Source organism: Nyctereutes procyonoides, unplaced genomic scaffold (assembly GCF_905146905.1).
Source record: "Nyctereutes procyonoides isolate TBG_1078 unplaced genomic scaffold, NYPRO_anot_genome, whole genome shotgun sequence".
NCBI lineage: Eukaryota > Metazoa > Chordata > Mammalia > Carnivora > Canidae > Nyctereutes > Nyctereutes procyonoides.
Window position 1 is genome coordinate 18895857 of NW_026575122.1, and position 18267 is coordinate 18914123.

At 33.7% G+C, this 18267-nt stretch overlaps 1 protein-coding gene across 1 annotated transcript in view; it reads left to right on the forward strand.

Moving 5' to 3' along the window:
- Nucleotides 1-18267, forward strand: part of TTC29 (tetratricopeptide repeat domain 29) — a 241496-nt gene that overhangs the window by 23970 nt on the left and 199259 nt on the right. The window contains exon 5 of the mRNA XM_055336226.1: nucleotides 14875-15098. Coding sequence (XP_055192201.1) covers nucleotides 14875-15098 — 224 coding nt within the window. The remainder of the gene's footprint in view (nucleotides 1-14874; nucleotides 15099-18267) is intronic.

Below are 18267 nucleotides of genomic sequence, written 5' to 3' on the forward strand. Positions count from 1 at the left end.
AGGGCATGATCCCACGGTCCTGGGATGGAGTCCCACATAGGGCTCCCTGCAGGGAGCCTACTTCTCCCTCGGCCTATGTCTCTGCCTCTCTCTCTCTCTGTCTCTCTCTCTCTCTCTCCCTCTCTCTCTCTCTCTCTCCATGTGTTTCTTATGAATAAATAAATCTTTTTAAAAAATAAATAAATAAAACCAAATCGTTTTGCTCCTTTGGTTGGAGAAGGGTCCAGAAGAAGAGAATAGATCTGTTGTAATTGGTTTTCTAAGTCTTCTCTAGCAAACTGATAATTCATATTCTGTTATTTTATATAGGTGTCTAGTTTATATAGATTGTTATATTTAGCATGATAAAATTTAGCATGATATTTTCTAATAACATTTAAATCTCTTTTATATGTGTAGAAACATTCTCTGTATCTTGGAGGTAGTATGAAGATAATAGTGGCAAATAACAGGCTCTAAAATTAGAGTGCTGGAGTTGATAACCTAGCTCCACCGTTCAAAGGGTGTATGATCTTCAACTCATTAATTAATCTCTTTGTTGTGGCAACTGGGTGGCTGAGTAACTTAAGGGTCTGACTCTCCATTTCCACTCAGGTCATGATCTCAGGGTGATGAGATCAAGCCCTTCCACTGGGCTCTGTGCTAGTTATGGAACCTGCTTAAGATTCTCTTTCTCTCTCTGCCTCTCTCCTTCTCTATAAAAAGAGGGGGGGGGGAAGCTCCTCTTTGTGCCATAGTTTCCTCATCTATAAAATGAAGATAATAATAATACCTATCAAAAAATGTTGTAAAGTTTAAAAAAGATAATACAGATGCAGTATTGAGAACATTGGCCCATTGTAGGTATACAATAAAAGTTAGCCATTAGTATAATTATAATTAGAAGCTGTCTTATCTTTTTCATTCCTGGCACAATTTTGGTGTCTTATTTATGTTTGTCTTGATTATACTTGCAAAGATTTATTTGTCTCTTCACATAAGCACTTATTTTATTTTATAGGTCACCTTTTTCATTCTGTATTTTTTTAATTTAAATTCAATTAGCCAACATAAAGTACACACTTAGTTTCAGACATAATGGTCAATGATTTGGTGATGGGCATTAAGGAAGGTGGGTGATATGAGTACTGGGTGTTATACGCAACTGATAATTTTTTGTTCTGTATTAATTTATGCCTTTACCTTTAGTATTTCCTTCTTTGTACTTTATTTGACTTCATATTGTTAAGATTTTTTTTCTAGCATCCTGAGTTGAAAGCTAGCTTCTTCACTTGTTTCTGTTCTATTGTTTTTTAACAGGTACATTTAAATTATAAATTTTTTTTCTTATGCTTGATTCCTTTTTTTAATAATAAATTTATTTTTTATTGGTGTTCAATTTGCCAACATACAGAATAACACCCAGTGCTCATCCCGTCAAGTGCCCCCTTCAGTGCCCGTCACCCATTCACCCCCACCCCCCGCCCGCCCTCCTCCCCTTCCATCACCCCTAGTTCGTTTCCCAGAGTTAGGAGTCTTTATGTTCTGTCTCCCTTTCTGATATTTCCTACACATTTCTTCACCCTTCCCTTCTATTCCCTTTCACTAAATTATAAATTTCTTTTTGAATACCATGATGTCTTCCCCAGGATTTGATAGTATTTTTATATTGTTTCAATTCTAAATATATGAACATTTCTATGGTGGTTTTCCCTTTAGGCAGTGAATACATTAGAAATACATTTGTAAATTTGCAGATGAGTAGATTTTTAGAGGGTTTTATTTGGTTGGGGAGGGTTGCAGGATTGGGGAGTGACTCTTGTGCTCATTAAATATGCCATATATGATAACAATTTATAGTTTCTTCTATGTCCAGTACATGGCCAATTTTTATAAATATTCTTTGTATGTTTGAAAAATAAATATATATTCTCTATTTATTTGGTAGACAGTTCCATACAGAAAATGCTATCAGAAACTAATAATTTGATCGAGCCTATTATTTCAATCATGCTAGAAAATTGTTATTCAAATCCTTTTTTCCTTGGCTTTCTTTGTAATTTTCTGAAAAAAAAATGCTTTAAAATAAATTTCCCCTTATTCTGTTTATTTTGATCCTATGTTATTAGGTGTATTGTTTCCTAATTGCTCTATTTCTCGTAAATCTATCTATTTATGAATCCCTGCTATTCATGTACCCCTTTAATTTTTTATGCCTGAATTCTATTTTGTTTGATACTAATAATGTTATACAAGCTTTCACTTTGTTGACATTTGCATTATTATATGAAAATGCAAAAGAAACATATGACATGTTCTCTGTCTCAAGGAAGTTATAATCCCTACTATATGTATATTTTGTGTTTTTTTTTAAGTTGGAATTCAAGGCTCTTTTATTTTGCTCCTGACAAATACTCCTTTTTGTTCTTACAATATTCTTATTGATGCACATATTTGATGTGATGTTCCCATGCTCTTAGTTACTACAAGTAAGAATTTTCTAAATGTTAGAGATAGCTGCAATCAAATTAATACAACATTCAGGAAAATAAGATATTTACATACAGATGTGATCTGACCAGAGCATCAATTTAATCAATTTGTTTACTGTTTTTATTTAGTTTTTCCTAAGTGTAAAACTAACTATCTTTTGAAAGTTTGATTATTGTGGACGTAAGGCCCGTGAGAAATCCTTGCCTCAGTGTTCGCGTGTGTATTCTACAACCACCTTTCTGACAGTAATTAAAGAGGATACAGTATGAAAGGTTTTTCACATGGATCACATTATGGTAGTTATCTTTTAGGTATTCAAGCTTGAAAGGGCAAAATATATTCTTCATTTTTTTGTAATGGGGAAAATTAAAATATGCTTAGTGAAAAACAAACTGTTCCACAAAAGAACCTTAAAAGCACAAAAAATTGAGGTCATCTGTACCCTAAAATAGTACTTGACATTTCTCTTCAGTTAAATTTACTACAGAGTCTTATTAAAGAAATATACAATGATAGAGCAGTTGTGAGCCTAATAGTCATTTGGTTTAATTTTTTTTATTTTATCAAAAGAAAGCAAAAGAGTGTAGTTAGTACAATACAAATGTTCATAAAGATAAATTTTATAAAGGTAAATATTTTTTTCATTATGAAATATCATTGCCATGCTAGAAGAAATGTCATAATAATAATAGAAATTTAAATGTAGGTTTTATTATTTACCCTTACTGTATCTTCCATTACATTGCTGGAAAGAGCATGAATAATATTTTGTTTTCATTTTTAATTTATGGGATTTTTCCCTTTGTAATTTAAACATCAGTTTCATTTTTTTAGATACTTGTCATGTTTATAGCTCAATGTACACTATTTTTCTTTCCATTGTTTTAATAGGTAGGTATTATAAAGGAATGTATGTTTGGAAGAAACAACATTGGAATATATATGATCAAGCTATAGCGGGAAAGAACTGATTGGTTTACTTTTCCCAAAGAAACCTCCTCATGCAGTTGTTTAATGTGAAAGGTTTTTTCTTGAAAAGGTTAAAAAAGTTCTAATCAACTTTTGTACATTATGTAGAACTTCATTTTCTAAACTCTGCAAAAGAAAGTTTCATATTTAATGGGAAATCATGAATTATTCCATTTATTATCTACTTCCTCCTTTCAAAGACATGATCTGGATAAAAGGCGGGGTGAATAATTTCAAAAAAATACAATACATTTTTAATGGGAAGGTGCAAACTACAGATTCTCATGACTATTAGCAAGTGTAGAGGAAACAGAATTTTACTTGCAAAACTCGTCAAACTCTTGCAAAGATAAAATGTATGACATACTTTAGTAAAAAAAAAAAAACACAGTGAGCTGAAGTTTTCTTTTTAATGCAACTTGTTGTTTTTACTAAGTTTTGTCTTTATATTCTCCAGCTTTGCATTTTTATTAAAAGTTGACATTTCACTCACTTATATGGAAAACTGATAGTTCTTTAATTTATAAAGATGTATTGATGATTAACTGAAAGGAAAAGTTTAAATGATATTATTTGAGACAAAATTTCCTAAAAAATAGATTATTAAAAATTTTGGAGAGCAGTCACAAGATTATGTTTCAAAAAACAGTGTTATATTGTATGGATTTTATATTAATAAAAAATTGTTTCAAAAACAGTGTTATATTGTATAGATTTTATATTAATAAAAATTGTAAATAGATATAGACTGACATGAGTCAATGAGCTAGCTTGATCATGTTTATACATGTTTGTAGTCGTGTAGCATGAAGCTTAGCTATTGTTTTTCTCCTCTTTTTCTTATGTTTATTGTTGTTGTGTTAGGACTCAGACCATAGCAGAATTATATTACTCAGATTTCTTTTTTTTATCATTATGATTCAATCCAAAAACTAAGATTATTTTCAGGCTTTATTTTTCAGCTTATGTTTTATTTTTTTTTTTATTTATTTATGATAGTCACACACACAGAGAGAGAGAGAGAGAGAGAGAGAGAGAGAGAGAGAGAGAGAGAGGCAGAGGGAGAAGCAGGCTCCATGCACCGGGAGCCCGACGTGGGATTCGATCCTGGGTCTCCAGGATCGCGCCCTGGGCCAAAGGCAGGCGCCAAACCGCTGCGCCACCCAGGGATCCCCAGCTTATGTTTTAATTGGTTTTCCTGTAGTTGGAAGTTACAGTGTGATTTGAAAAAAAAAAAAGAACAAAAATTCATATGACCTCATTTAGCCAAAGGTGCTTGGACTCAATGGTGGTACTGTGAAAATACCTTCCCTGAAAATTCTTCTGAAATGATAACACTCATTTCATACCTTTCCGTGTCCAATCTTTAGGTTAACATTTTCCTTTGTAAATAAGTTTGAGTTTCTCAAGGGAGTTTGCAAGTAATAGGACTATTTTAAAAATTATGTAACTAGCTTCATATAAAGAGCTTTCTTTCTTCCAGTGCTTTTCACTAAAATTCTCTAAAGAAAAACTTTTTTTAATGTGGTTAAGTTTGAGATTTTTCTAGTAGAGAAAATCTTTCAGTAAAGAAAATGTGTGTTACGGCTACACAGGTAAATATTTCAGTAATACTTTATATTATTGACTGACGAATAGTTTTATTCATTCCTGATTGATGACAATCTCTACTTCAAATATTTGATTGACTTGGAATCACTTGAGCAAATAATTTTTAATAGTATATGAATATAAAAAATGCCTTTATATTATTAAGGGAATCATTTAAAGCTATTGTAATATTGCAGTCTGTACTGTCCGATAAATAACCCCAGCCTTCCTCTGATAGTGGGTAACCCCAGCAAAAATAGTATTTGATTAACAGCTTTTGATCTAGCAAAAAGTTACTCCCTTTTATGCTAAATATCAGTCCTTACCTACTTGAATCTGAGAAATAATCTTTGTTCCATTCTAATTATACATAATTATTCCATATCCTAAAGTAAAATTGTCCATGTTAAAGTGAATTTTTATTGTAATCTTGGCAGAATTCTTTGCTGATCGTATTTTTAAGTATTTTATTTTTTGTTTAATTATATTAGTAATAGTCCTATTTACAAAATATTGTAGGTTAAATTTCTTAGTTATTATGAAATTTTAAAGAAAAAGAATTAGGTTGAATGTAGATTAAATAGTTTTTTCCAAATGACATTTTTCCATTTGTAAATATACTTTTAAAATGTTGGCAGTCTGACTATGCTCTCTAACTTTCCTTATTAATAGATAAAAATGTGTATTTTCTGAAAATATAGAGCACCCTGACATATGTAGCAGTTTCAAGTTAGTGAACTTCTATATTGTTTAGGAAATCACAAAAAAATTCTATTCCATAACCTCTTGGGCATGGTGGATTTTATTTATTTATTTTTGTTATCAAATAAGTCCAGCTATCTAACATGATTCTAAATCTAAACTAAAATAAAAATCCTGCCATATGTTCTGCCAATGTTCTGATTTGTTGGTAACATTTTTATGGTGATTAGTTTTTTTTTCAATTTATACAATTAAAAATGATATCACATTTATTTGGATAGCAATTTTAAGATCTTCAAAAATAGCGCAAACTAATATATGTGTTTGTGGTGTTTCTTTGGAATGAAGTTAAAATGTTATGTATTTCAATCTTGATTAGGAGAGTTTTTATATAAAATTATAGCAACATCTAAAGTATTTTATGGTACAATAGTAAGTATAGCACAGTTAGATAAAGCTTCAAAATTATCTTTTAATTTTCTATTACAGCAAATATGACCAATAAATTTCACAAACAAAATCATAATTATTAAAATAGCTGTTACATTAAAATTCCTATAACACGGTTAGTCAAAACTGCAATAATACTATTACAAGTGTTATTTTCTTTATTGTAATATATGCTAAAACTATACATAAGGTGCAGTTATTGTATTATCTTTATTGTATGTTCATTTTTCTTTAAGGAAGTTTTCCTAAAATGTTTAGGAGAAATTGATAACAATATTCATTTTAATGACTAATTTCACTCTTAATAACTAATTATAATAAACAATAGATTTTTCAAGTATAACAAACTCTACTTTTTGAGATATTAACATGTAAATAATTAAAGTAAATCATATAGAAAATAAGCAGTGATTATCAAGTTATTTATATTGATGGATATACTAAGATGCAAAATGAATTTGCATTAGAGAAACCATCATATTAAAAATGCTTTTTATATATCTTCTTTAGATTAATAAAAATGCCTCATTAAATATGTGTATTTTTATCTCTGAAATATATTTCTAGTTTTTCCAAACATGAAAATTGAGTGGTTTGAAAACTGTTCATCTGTGTTATGCCACCTGCCCTATTTACATTTTTAACAGTTGAGTATTTGTTAACTGATCTCATAGACAGCTACATATTTTGCTGTTTCCAGATGGATGAGATGGAATACCATGCATAACTTTACATTTATCTTCTTTGAGTGTCACCTTATTTGCATATCAATTAAAATAATATCTGTATTAAGATGGATAATGAAAGTTATCAAATTTACATGATGTGACTGCAGTTTGCTAAATTTCCAGTAGATGCCCCCAGAGACCAGTCAACTCATTGGACATCTTTGAAATTTAAAAAGAGCTTTTTTCATAATGAAATGTTTTTTTCTTGTTGTATTTTGAAGTACATGGAAAATAAATTAAAAGTCCTAAAAAATCTCAATTCTCCAGTGGTTATTACACAAAAATATATGTGAGTGATGATAGTGTATTTCTTAGTGTTAGTTCTTAATCACTCATACTCAATACCATGACTAACAATTGTTAAAAACCTAAATGTGTAAAATTAAGAAAAAATGCTTTCAGTTTCCATTGTAATTCTATATGCTTTTCACTCTCTTCAAATATAATTGATATTTTTTTCTTTCTAACTTCTCTTTCTTTATATATATATTTATATGACTAAGAGAATCGCATATCTTTGTTTTAGCTTTTGGGAAATGTTTATTCTTTTCACAAAAAACTATAAAACATACCCAAATTACTTATATGGTTTTTATCAGTATGTGTATGTCAAGAATGTATTTTTCCCATTTTAATTATATGTAATATCTACCTACACTGAAAAATATGGGTAAGAATAGTGACTCACACACCTAACTCTGGGAAATGAACAAGGGGTAGAGGAAGGGGAGGTGGGGGCGGGGTTGGGGTGACTGGGTGATGGGCACTGAGGGGGGCACTTGGCTGGATGAGCACTGGGTGTTATGCTATATGTTGGCAAATTGAACTCCAATAAAAAAATAAAAAAAAAGAATAGTGACTCACTTTATTCCACAGAAATTATATTAACTGAAGCTATTTAAGTATTAATTTAAGAGTCAACGTAATTATCCCGTAGGTGATTCCAATAACATTTATTCCTACAGTATGAATGTAAGACTGTTATAACTGACACATAGATAACCCACTAGTGACTTATAAATATTAACTTAATGGAATAAAAGTATCATCCTGACTTTTGATTAGATATTACGTATCTTTTGAGTTTATCTTTGTCAGATTAAATAAAAATTTTATGATCTTGTTTTAAAGTATGATTTTTCATTAAACTTCTTTTGAAATGATTTACTGAATATGAAGCTTCACCTTGATACATTATTTGAGTTTTTCCTATGAAGAAAATATGTTAAATATATTAATCATATATTTGAGTAGTTGATAATTCATTTGATTTTGACAATCCATCTAATAACTAATATAAATACCTAGAAAAGAAATAAAATGAGCTGTTATATCTGTTCATTCCATTTATTCACATTTTTCATATTGGTAAAAATGTGTGCTTTTTATCCTTTTATTCATTTGTCTTTCTCAGTGTTTTTCTTTTATTAGACTTATGTATCCTGGAGTGACAATCACGCCTATTTACTTTGCTCCGGATAGACGCTACTGTCTGCTCCCTCACTTCAAGGAAAGGAGCTCTTTAGGAGAGTCACAGAATCACACTACTCTCTTTTCCCAAGCCGGCATAAACATAGATTAGCATGGACATAGGCAACAATTTTCAGATTTGAGAATTACATTGTAATTGTCCAATTATGACAAATTCTGAAACAATCAATGCAAATAAAGAAAATGCATAGAGGAAGGGAAGGAGAAGAAAAATCAACATCAGATTTGTTGATGTAATAGATGTAATAGAAGACAAAGTGGTAAAGTAGGAAAAAGCCAGGATTTGCACTCAGAAACCTGGATGTGAATTCCATCCAACTCTGCCCCTTATTATTTTGTATGACTTTGTCCTTCTTTGGCAAGTCACAACCTCACTGAAGACAGTTTCTTTGTGAAAATGGAAGTATTGCTTTGTAGAGTTACCGTGTGTTAGAAATTATGTCTACACAGTGCCTACCACAGCATAGGCACTCTTTAAATAGCCACTCAGAATGTTTTAAGGCAGAATTTTAAAACAATATAATATCTCCATGACTGTTTAACAGAAAGTTCCCCATCTCTCAGCGTCTCCACATGTTCAACTGCTAGGAGGTTTTGTCAAAGTGGCCAATTTTACATTCTGTAAATTTATAGATTTTTTTAAAATCTTGGATTCATTCAGGGTCATTTTTACGTAAATTTAAAAAGCACAGAATCTCCTTTGAAGAATGCCTTTAAATAGTAATAAAATCCGTATGAAACAGATGACCACTGAATTCCATTCCTAAATTCATTCTTCTCCAACTGCATCCCTTGGTTGGAAGCAGTATCAGCTCTCTGAGATGGCAGACATCTTCCTCGGGGTATAGATTCAGAGTCTGGCATATCCAGAGTGTCACAACTTCTGCTCCTATGAATGGCATGTTTTCTGTCAGGAAAACTCTTCTCACATCTCTACATAAATTTTACCAGAATTCTCAATTTCTGCCCAGGATAGTGACTTTTCAGGTCAAGGAAATTTTTTCTTCTGATGCTTACAAAGAATATGTTTTAATTTATACTAATATCGGTTTTAATATACAAGTGAAACCAAGATGGAGAACTTCGTGTCTAAATAAGAAAATAATAAATTTGAATTCTATCTGTATATTTATTTGTGTTTGAGATTTTATTTATTGATGGATGAGAGACACAGAGAGAGGCAGAGACATAGGCAGAGGGAGAAGCAGGCTCCCATGGGGAGGCCAATGTGGGACTTGATCCCAGGTCTCCAGGATCATGCCCTGAGCCGAAGGCACACGCTCAACCACTAAGCCACCCAGACGTCCCTCTATTTGTGTCTAGAAAAATTTTCCTTCCATAAAGCAAGTCAACATTGCCTATAATTCTATTATGAAATATAAAACCTGAGAAATCCAAATATAATGGTGGAAATTGATGCACCTTTTTTTCAGATGTCAGTTCATTTTAATAAAAGAAAATTATTTGGTTAAAAGAAATAATTTGCATTAACTATGAAGATTTCAATAGGAAATTATTTAGCAAGTCACTAATTGCTCTTTCTTGCTTTCAGATTAGTATTGAGGCTTAAATAACGACATGTACATATGCATGTGTGCACACACACGGATGTGTATATAAAATTGAGATTGTATCAGCATAGTTATTCATGCATTTTAAAATACTTGTCTATTTGAAATCTCTTCTGCAAAGAATGATCCTTTTAAAAAATGTACCAGAAATTTTAAAAAATTGATATCAGTTATATATCATGGATGTTTTGAGGCTGAAAAATGTCTTAGAAACCATTTTAGTGCAATTCCTTCTGAATCCATTCATGTACTTTGGTCACAGGCAGCAGAAACTGATTCTGACTAAATAAAGTAAAAAAAAAAATTTTGGAAGGATATTGGGTAATCAAATGAGTTTAGGGAGAACCCAGCTCAGATGAAAAGGACAAGACATGAGACCCTGGGTAGGATCTCGGTAGCAAGGACTACTTGGGACTCTTGTCAGGATGTCACTCCCAAGATGACTGAGCTCCAAAAACCTACTAAACCTTTGTTGTGTTTCCTGCCTCAAGATTCAGAATTCTGGGGGATGAACCCATTGCCTTATTTTGGGTCACTGTGGTTAGAAAATCTTGGTTAGAAAATCATTAAAATCAAGCCCCTCTAAGATGGCACACGGTGTGAAAATGGTCATTTCCAGAAGTTTGGAGTGCTGCCACCTGTGGAAGTGGAACTAGATACCCGGTGGACCAAATCCCACCAAAACACCCTCCTCACTTTCCAGGCGAAGGAAATAAGGCTTCCAGAATGATTTTCTGTCAAGAGTAGAGATTTGAGATTAGAATATAGACGGCCTCCCAGCTTATGTTTATTTTTATTGTTTAAAGTCAATGTTCTAACTTTTATTATTTATAATTTTCTTTTCTTCCGAGGTATAACCATACAAAGATGACTCTTCTTGTTTGAAACAAGGCTGGATTTTCAGCCTCTCATCCTCAGATCTTCTATATTTCCCCCACAACCTACCCCTCCTCAGAGGCACCACTTCGGTGTCCCTTCAGCCTCCTCACCTAAACCCAAGCTCATTCTCTTTCCCCAAAAATGTTCAACCTTTTGTGTTCCCTTCCTTAGCTAATTATCAATTAGCTCAAAGCCTGGTTGTCATCCTAGGTGTTCCCTTTCTTCTACCCCTAACACCTACTCACCACTCGGGAATTGATATTTTTAGCTCTTAAATATGTATTGAATCCACCTGTGTGTGTCCATTTCCCCACCTTCGCTTTGGCTCAGCCTCTGTGGCCTGTCCTTTCTGGGACCACCAGAGTCTCCCATCTCTTTGCCCTGTTCCCAATTCTACCCTCCTCCTGGCCAATCTCGTGGATCAGGTATGAATTTCAGAATCACAAGCTCAAGGATCGTAAATTGAAAGCCTTTATTTTTTTATAACTTAATTTTAATTCCTGGCCCTGAGCCTTGATCCTCCCTAGTGTAAAAATCTAATCTTGTGTCTCTCAGGTTATGTGAGTCCAATTCAGTGATTTCTCAGGTTATTTAAGATTCTGACACCTTTTCCTCTCACCCGATTACATAGAAACAACACAGTCCTGGTGCAGGGTGGAGAGGAAGAGAGTTGCAAGATTTAGCAAATAAAAATACCGGATATACACTTCAATATGAATTTCAAAAAAAAACAACCCTTTTTTAGTATAAATAGATCCTATGGAATATTTGGAGAATACTAATACTAAAAAAATTATTACTTACCTGATATTCAAATTTAATTGGGCATCCTGCCCAGTTTTATCCAGAAACTCCAGGGCTTGGGGTTTGTCAGTATTTACTTTCATTTTTTTTTTAAGATTTTATTTATTCATGAGAGACACAGAGAGGCAGAGACACAGGCAGAGGGAGAAGCAGGCTCCCTGCTGGGAGCCTGACATGGGACTCGACCCCGGGATCCCAGGATCACGCCCTGGGCCGAAGGCAGATGCTAAACCGCTGAGCCACCCAGGGATCCCCAGTATTTACTTTCAGACTTTAATCTAGGACCTTGCTATAGACACTGAACTTGTCCATCTAGTATCTCATTTCCCCATTGTTTTTTGCTAATGTAACTCCAGTTTGCTTGGGAAAGCAATGTGTCCAAGAACAGGCAGGATATTTGTTTTTCCAGTCTCCTTGCAGCAAGGGATGGCCATGTGACAAAGTTCTGGCCAATGGGACCAAAGTGAGAATCTACTAGCAGTTATAGGAATGCTTTATTCCCCACCAATAACAAGGAAACACACATCTGGTGCCACCCATCACCCCTTTCTTTTTGCCTTGAAGGTGGACCCAGTACTGGGTGCTATAGCAACCCTCCAGTGACCATCAGGGGACAAGCATGAGGGAAAGATGAAGATAATCCCAGACACATTGAACTTGCCAGGCCACTGAATCAAGGCCAGCAGATGCCTACCTTCAGGCATCTTGGGCTGTAATAAGTGGAAACTTGCTGTTCTAAAGGCACTATGAAACACATTCTCTTACTTGTAGTTGGATGCATTCTATACAGGTGTCCACCTCTGATGCACTCAATCCATCCTTTTCTCTCAGATCTGGAAATATGCTGACCTGACTCCTTTGATTGCTCCCTGTTGTTTCTTATTCTCCGAGTTATGGCTATGTCCTCCTTCGATCCCAGTGGGCAGCCCATACAAGAGCATGTTAGCACACACCTCCTTGTTGTGGCCAGTGACATTATGACAGATACACCAGCCCTCTCTTTCCATTAACTTTTGTGTCATACATGGAGCTCACTAGACTATTAATGGCATTTCACCTGTACCATTCAGGAGCTATGGGAAATTACAGTGGCTGTTTCTGGTCCTCTTCTACTGAGAAACTGAATTTTGCTATACTTGGGCAGGTAAAAAGGAGCGGAATGAGAGACATGGCCTCACTGCTCCTTCTTCATATTCTCCTCCTTCTTGACTAGAGGGCAGAAACAAACAAAATTCTGTTACCTTTTTACCTGCCTATCATATGTTTTTGGTCTCATACATGATGGTGTTTTTTGACCTTTGGGCCTGGTAATATGGTTTACTTATTCTCTTTGTGGATAAATCCTACTACAGTAGGTGCTGTGTGTATCTGGCTGCCAGATGCGGGAGGGTAACAATTCAGTTGGACACTCCATCCAGATGGCTTTTCTAAACTTCAGGTTCATGGAGTAATGACTCCATTTCCTAACCTGGACCTTTCAATGGCTCTACCTCCATCTCATTCCTAGCTTGGAGTCCAAACTTCTTACCGTGGCTTTGAGGTCTTGTCTTTTCTTTTAAAACATCACTCTCACCACTCCTCTCTTCACCTATCTTAATGTATCTTGTTTCATGCCTAAGTTGATCCGCTGAGTAAGAAATTCTTGGTAGATGGAACATGGGCATTGTTTGTTTGTGTGTTTGTTCAATTCCAAAGATGAATCTGTTGCATAGCCAGGAGCTGGGAACCAGTAGTGCAGGACTTAACACTTCTCAGAACATTTTCACATATATAATTTAATTTTGTTCTTAGAAGAATCCTGATATAGGTACAGCATATGTTGATATGCACACTTTGCAAATGAGATGAAATGCAGTCCAAGGAGTTTAAGTAGAACTGGCCTCAACCTTGAGTATTCTAACTTCTAGGCTGTTTCCACTTCACATTGAAATTTTTACTGCTGGTAGTATCACATTATGTGAGTTGCTCTAAATACTTAACTGTCTCCTAACTTTTAAAAAATGTAATATAATTAGTAACTATACGATTTGGCTCCTGATTGCTCATTAAGTGGAATAATAACCACCACACAGCTGTTATCCCATAAGCCTGTTTATTTTCTGTATAGTACTTTTCATCATCTCACATTATTTATTATTTGCTTACTTATGTGTTAGTTGTGTTCTCCCACTAGAATACAAACTTCACAAGGAGAATGAATCCATTCAATCTAGAACAGTGCCTTCCACTTAGAAAATTTAATAGCTATTTGTTGAATAAATAAATGGAATATTCATTTGTCACTTTATCTTCTTGCCTTTGATTTATTATTAAATTAGAAGCAAATTAGTAATGTAACAAATCATTACCTTAATCCTAACTGAAAATATTTTTCAAATATACTTAGTAATAGATTTTAGTAAACATTTTCTAGCCAAACATCCAAGCATGAATGAACTTCCATAACATACAATGAAGCCACTTAATATAGAGTGCATTTTTAAAATATTTAATGGCATGTTTAATTTTTGCTTGGCATGTTGGATTTTTTCTGTTTTGTTTTACTGGGAGGCTAGTACATCAAGTACTTGTGGACATTGTAATTGCTGTGGTCTGGATGTGTTCCCCCAAATTCATATGTTTAAATTCTAATTCCCAAAGGTGATGGTATTAGTAATTGAGGTCTTTGGGAGGTGCTTAGGTCATGAGAGCTCTGCCCTCGTGAATGGGATTAGTGCCTTATAAGAAAAAAAGGTCTCCAGAGAGATCCCCAACTCCTTGCACTATGTGAGGATACTGTGAGAAGGTGCCAACCACGAAGGAGGAAGAGGGCCCTCCCCAGAACATGACCATGCTGGCACCTTGATCTTGAAATTCCAGCCTCCAGAACTGTGAACAATGTATTTCTGTTGTCTGTAAGCTACTCAGTCACTAGTATTTTGTTCTAGCAGCCAGAACGGACTGACAATAGTGGGTTCTGAGCTCAGCTCTGGAACTGATATATTTATAATGTAATTTTACTAAAATGACTACATTTGAGTAGCTCCTGGCATCTTTCATTAAACTGAAGTTGTTCATTTACAAATGTTCGAGGCAAAGAGCATTTTCAGCTTTCACTCAGGAAAAAAAAAGAAAAAGGCAGTGTGATTCAACCTTTAACTATTAGAGAAGAAAAAACACTGCACAGATTTAAAGGATTAAAATAATGTTCTGAGCGTTGGGTTTCTTATTATTCCCAGTTACCGGAACTCATACAAGAAGAACATTTGTGTGGACATGCTACGAGATGGTTATCATAAGTCCTTTACTGAGCTCTTCGCCCTGATGAAGAAGTGGGATGCCCTGCGGGAGACCGCGAGAGTTAGGTCCCTTTTCTGGTTGCAGAGACCTCTGGAGGAGCAGCCTGATAAACTGGATCACTTCTACCACTACCTGACCAGGGCTGAGGCAGCTGAAAGGAAAGGTGAGTGGACGGCCTGTGGGCAGCAGTCCTGCAGAAGCCAGAACAATGGGCCTGAGGGAGGATTCAAAACATTAAGAAGACACCTTAGCACAACTCCTTCTAGACACCTAAGCATCTTTATGGAATACATGATAGGGAATGCTGAACCACAAAGCTGCCCAGACACAGGGGCATCCTGCTGATGTCTTTCCAAGCCGGGAAGACAATACATAGCACCTGATGACATCTCCAGAATTTTCCAATCCATTAAAATCTTTTGTGTCACGAATTACAAATCTTTCCATAGTTTTAAAAATATATAACCTGAATTTTGACTTTTTCTGATGAGATACATTCAAAGAGTATAACTTGAACATTATACAGATTTTCTAGTATTTATGTGATGGAATTTGAGGGTCTTATCTATAAATCCTACAGATTTCAATCAGAAAATTTTTATTAGTGAATAGTGAGAAGATGCAAAAAGCCTGCAATTCACAATTATGAATAAAATTGTTTATATTATCCATCACATTTTTCTAATAAATTCCTTTTTTTGTATCTTAAAATTTTCCAGAAAATCAATGTTTCAAGTACTGAAAATATTTTAATCTCTCCTATAATTATACTGATATTGTCATGAGTCTTCCTAGTTACATATTAAGAATCAGTCATTTTAGGTAATCAAAGAAAGGAAATCCTAAACGTTGATGTGGTCTAAATTATTAATTTCTTCAACTTTTTGTGCGAAAAGACCATAAGACTCAAAAAGAAAAGCTCAGGGCCAAACAAGGCCTATATTTCATTTTAGGGCTTTCTATGGGAAAATAGAGTATTACACAACTTTTTGTCAATCAGTGCTACAGTGGGAAAACTTATTGGGGACATGGAATAGTACTAGAGAGGTAGCAAAAGTCTCTCACCCTCTATAGTGGAGTTAATACATGTTTCCCATCAGGTTGTCACCTGGCTTACATATAGGAGATACACAAAAATCCTAACAACACAAGTGAGTGTGTGTGTGTTTGTGTGTGTAGAAAGGAAGTGAATATTTGTATTATGAGAAGTACTTAACTTCAGGATTGACTTTAAAAATAGAATACTTTGGTGAATAATAAAATGTGACATCTAATTTCTCAAGAAATTAATTGTTATAAATAAAAAATGCTATTGTAAAAAACCTACATTCTAGCTTCAGCTCCAAATTCTGAAGTGATATTTGCACTGAAAATAGAATTGAACAAGATAAAATTTCCCCATTAGTCATTTTTTCTAGTTGAATTCATCATGCTCACTAAGTGTTTTAAATAGAGGCTCCTTTTGAGTAGCATAAATATGAGCCAAATACATCACTTGTTACAAAGTGTCTTAAATATGAGAAATTTGTCATAAAGCATTTTGTAATTATAAAGAAACTAAAATGCTAAGTAGTCTATTTTAAGGTAGAAAACATTTAAATTTTTTATTTAAGATAAGTAACTAAACACTTTAACTGTTTCTCCAATTCCAAAAGTTAAAAAAGTGCAAACTTTATAGTAGTCAATATTTTATACACATGTTGTAAGTAAAAAAATATTTTCTTTACTGGGTGGCTTTATCATATGTTCATCATAACTAAGTTGCATTTGTTAAGTGAAATAAAACTACCTCTTGCTCAGAATAACTCTTCTGTAAGGTTTTCTCCTTCAAAATGCAGTGGCTTTTGCCTGGTTGCAATATAGAAAGTTAAAATTATTCCAAAAAAACATTGTTGAGAATACTTCAGCTGAAGTACATGTGAATATTTGTATGCTTTAAAAAATTGTATAATGTTTTCACATTTAACATATAAACTTTATTGAGGAAAGATTGTGATATGAGTTAAAAACATCCCAGAAAATGGGATAGACGCCTTCACTCTTAATACTTTGAATTAATCCTAGATCTTAAAGAATGCACACAGGTGCACACACACACTTAACCTAGAATATAAAAATCTGGTGTCTCAAGATTCTATCCTCTATGGTCATGGAATGGAATATGGAATCTGAAAAAAATATTCCTGAAATAGCGTATCTCTGAGCATTCTCATTGCTTCTCATTGGAAACACTATCATTCTAGGGTCACAATGAAGTTCATTTAATCAAAGCTATGGCACTAACAATAGTCATCTTGGGTCAGTTCTGTCTCTTGAGACTTACAGAGCAGGAACCCAGAGTTATTTAAATTACTCTTCAAAACATCACTTGCTGTTTTATAGCACAGAAGTATTTAAAGTAAGCCAGCCATTTCTTTTTTGATTATTTTCCATTTGTTAAGATGGATTTTTTGGTCCCTAATAACATTTTTTATATTACCCATTGTTGTAAATCATCTCTGTACCATCTGTAATATTATGATTAGGGCCTTGTGCCCCATGGGGCTGGAGAAGAGATGGCAATAATGGTAATGGGCAACTGAATCAATAGATAATTCAAACATTATTTACACGTGACTTTAAATTATTGTTAATGGTTAAACAGCAATTTTTTTCCTAATAACATTTATTTAAGATACCCCAACTGTGTTCTATACAAAGAGTCTCCAAGATCTTTCCAATGGTTTTATGTAAAGCAAAACAAAAATAATTATCTGGTATAATAAGTTTGAGAAACACCAGGTGAATTAACATGGATATTAAGTAGGTTGGTTTATTGCGGGACTTACCAGAGCCTTTAACATACTGATGCATAGTGTGTGGTCACTGAACGAAGAAAATTAGCAACTAAATTTTCCAATTTATTTCACCATAGAATCTCCTTTTTTAGATAGCACAATGAATACTGATCTAAATAATAAACCAACAATAAAAATGTTTTTCATCTTGTAAATATCTGCTGACAATTCAAGTAAGTGGTCTACAAACAAGGAGATAAGGCTGCTTAGAATGTAAAGGGTACAGTGCATATATTTGAATTGTTCAAAGATTCAAAACTTGAATATATTCCCTTATACTTAATGCTCTGAAAAATACCCCATTTTTTCTGTAGAAAAATAGCTTAGATAACAAGTCGTTTTTAAATATGGAAACGATAGCTAACACAACTTGTTCTAAAAAAAAAAACGTGAAGTATTGGAAATTTTTTTCTGATTAACTGAAAGTCAGAAAAATTATTTGGGGATCACTTTTTCAAAAACTCTTTATATAACTTTTTGAAAATGGAAGATATG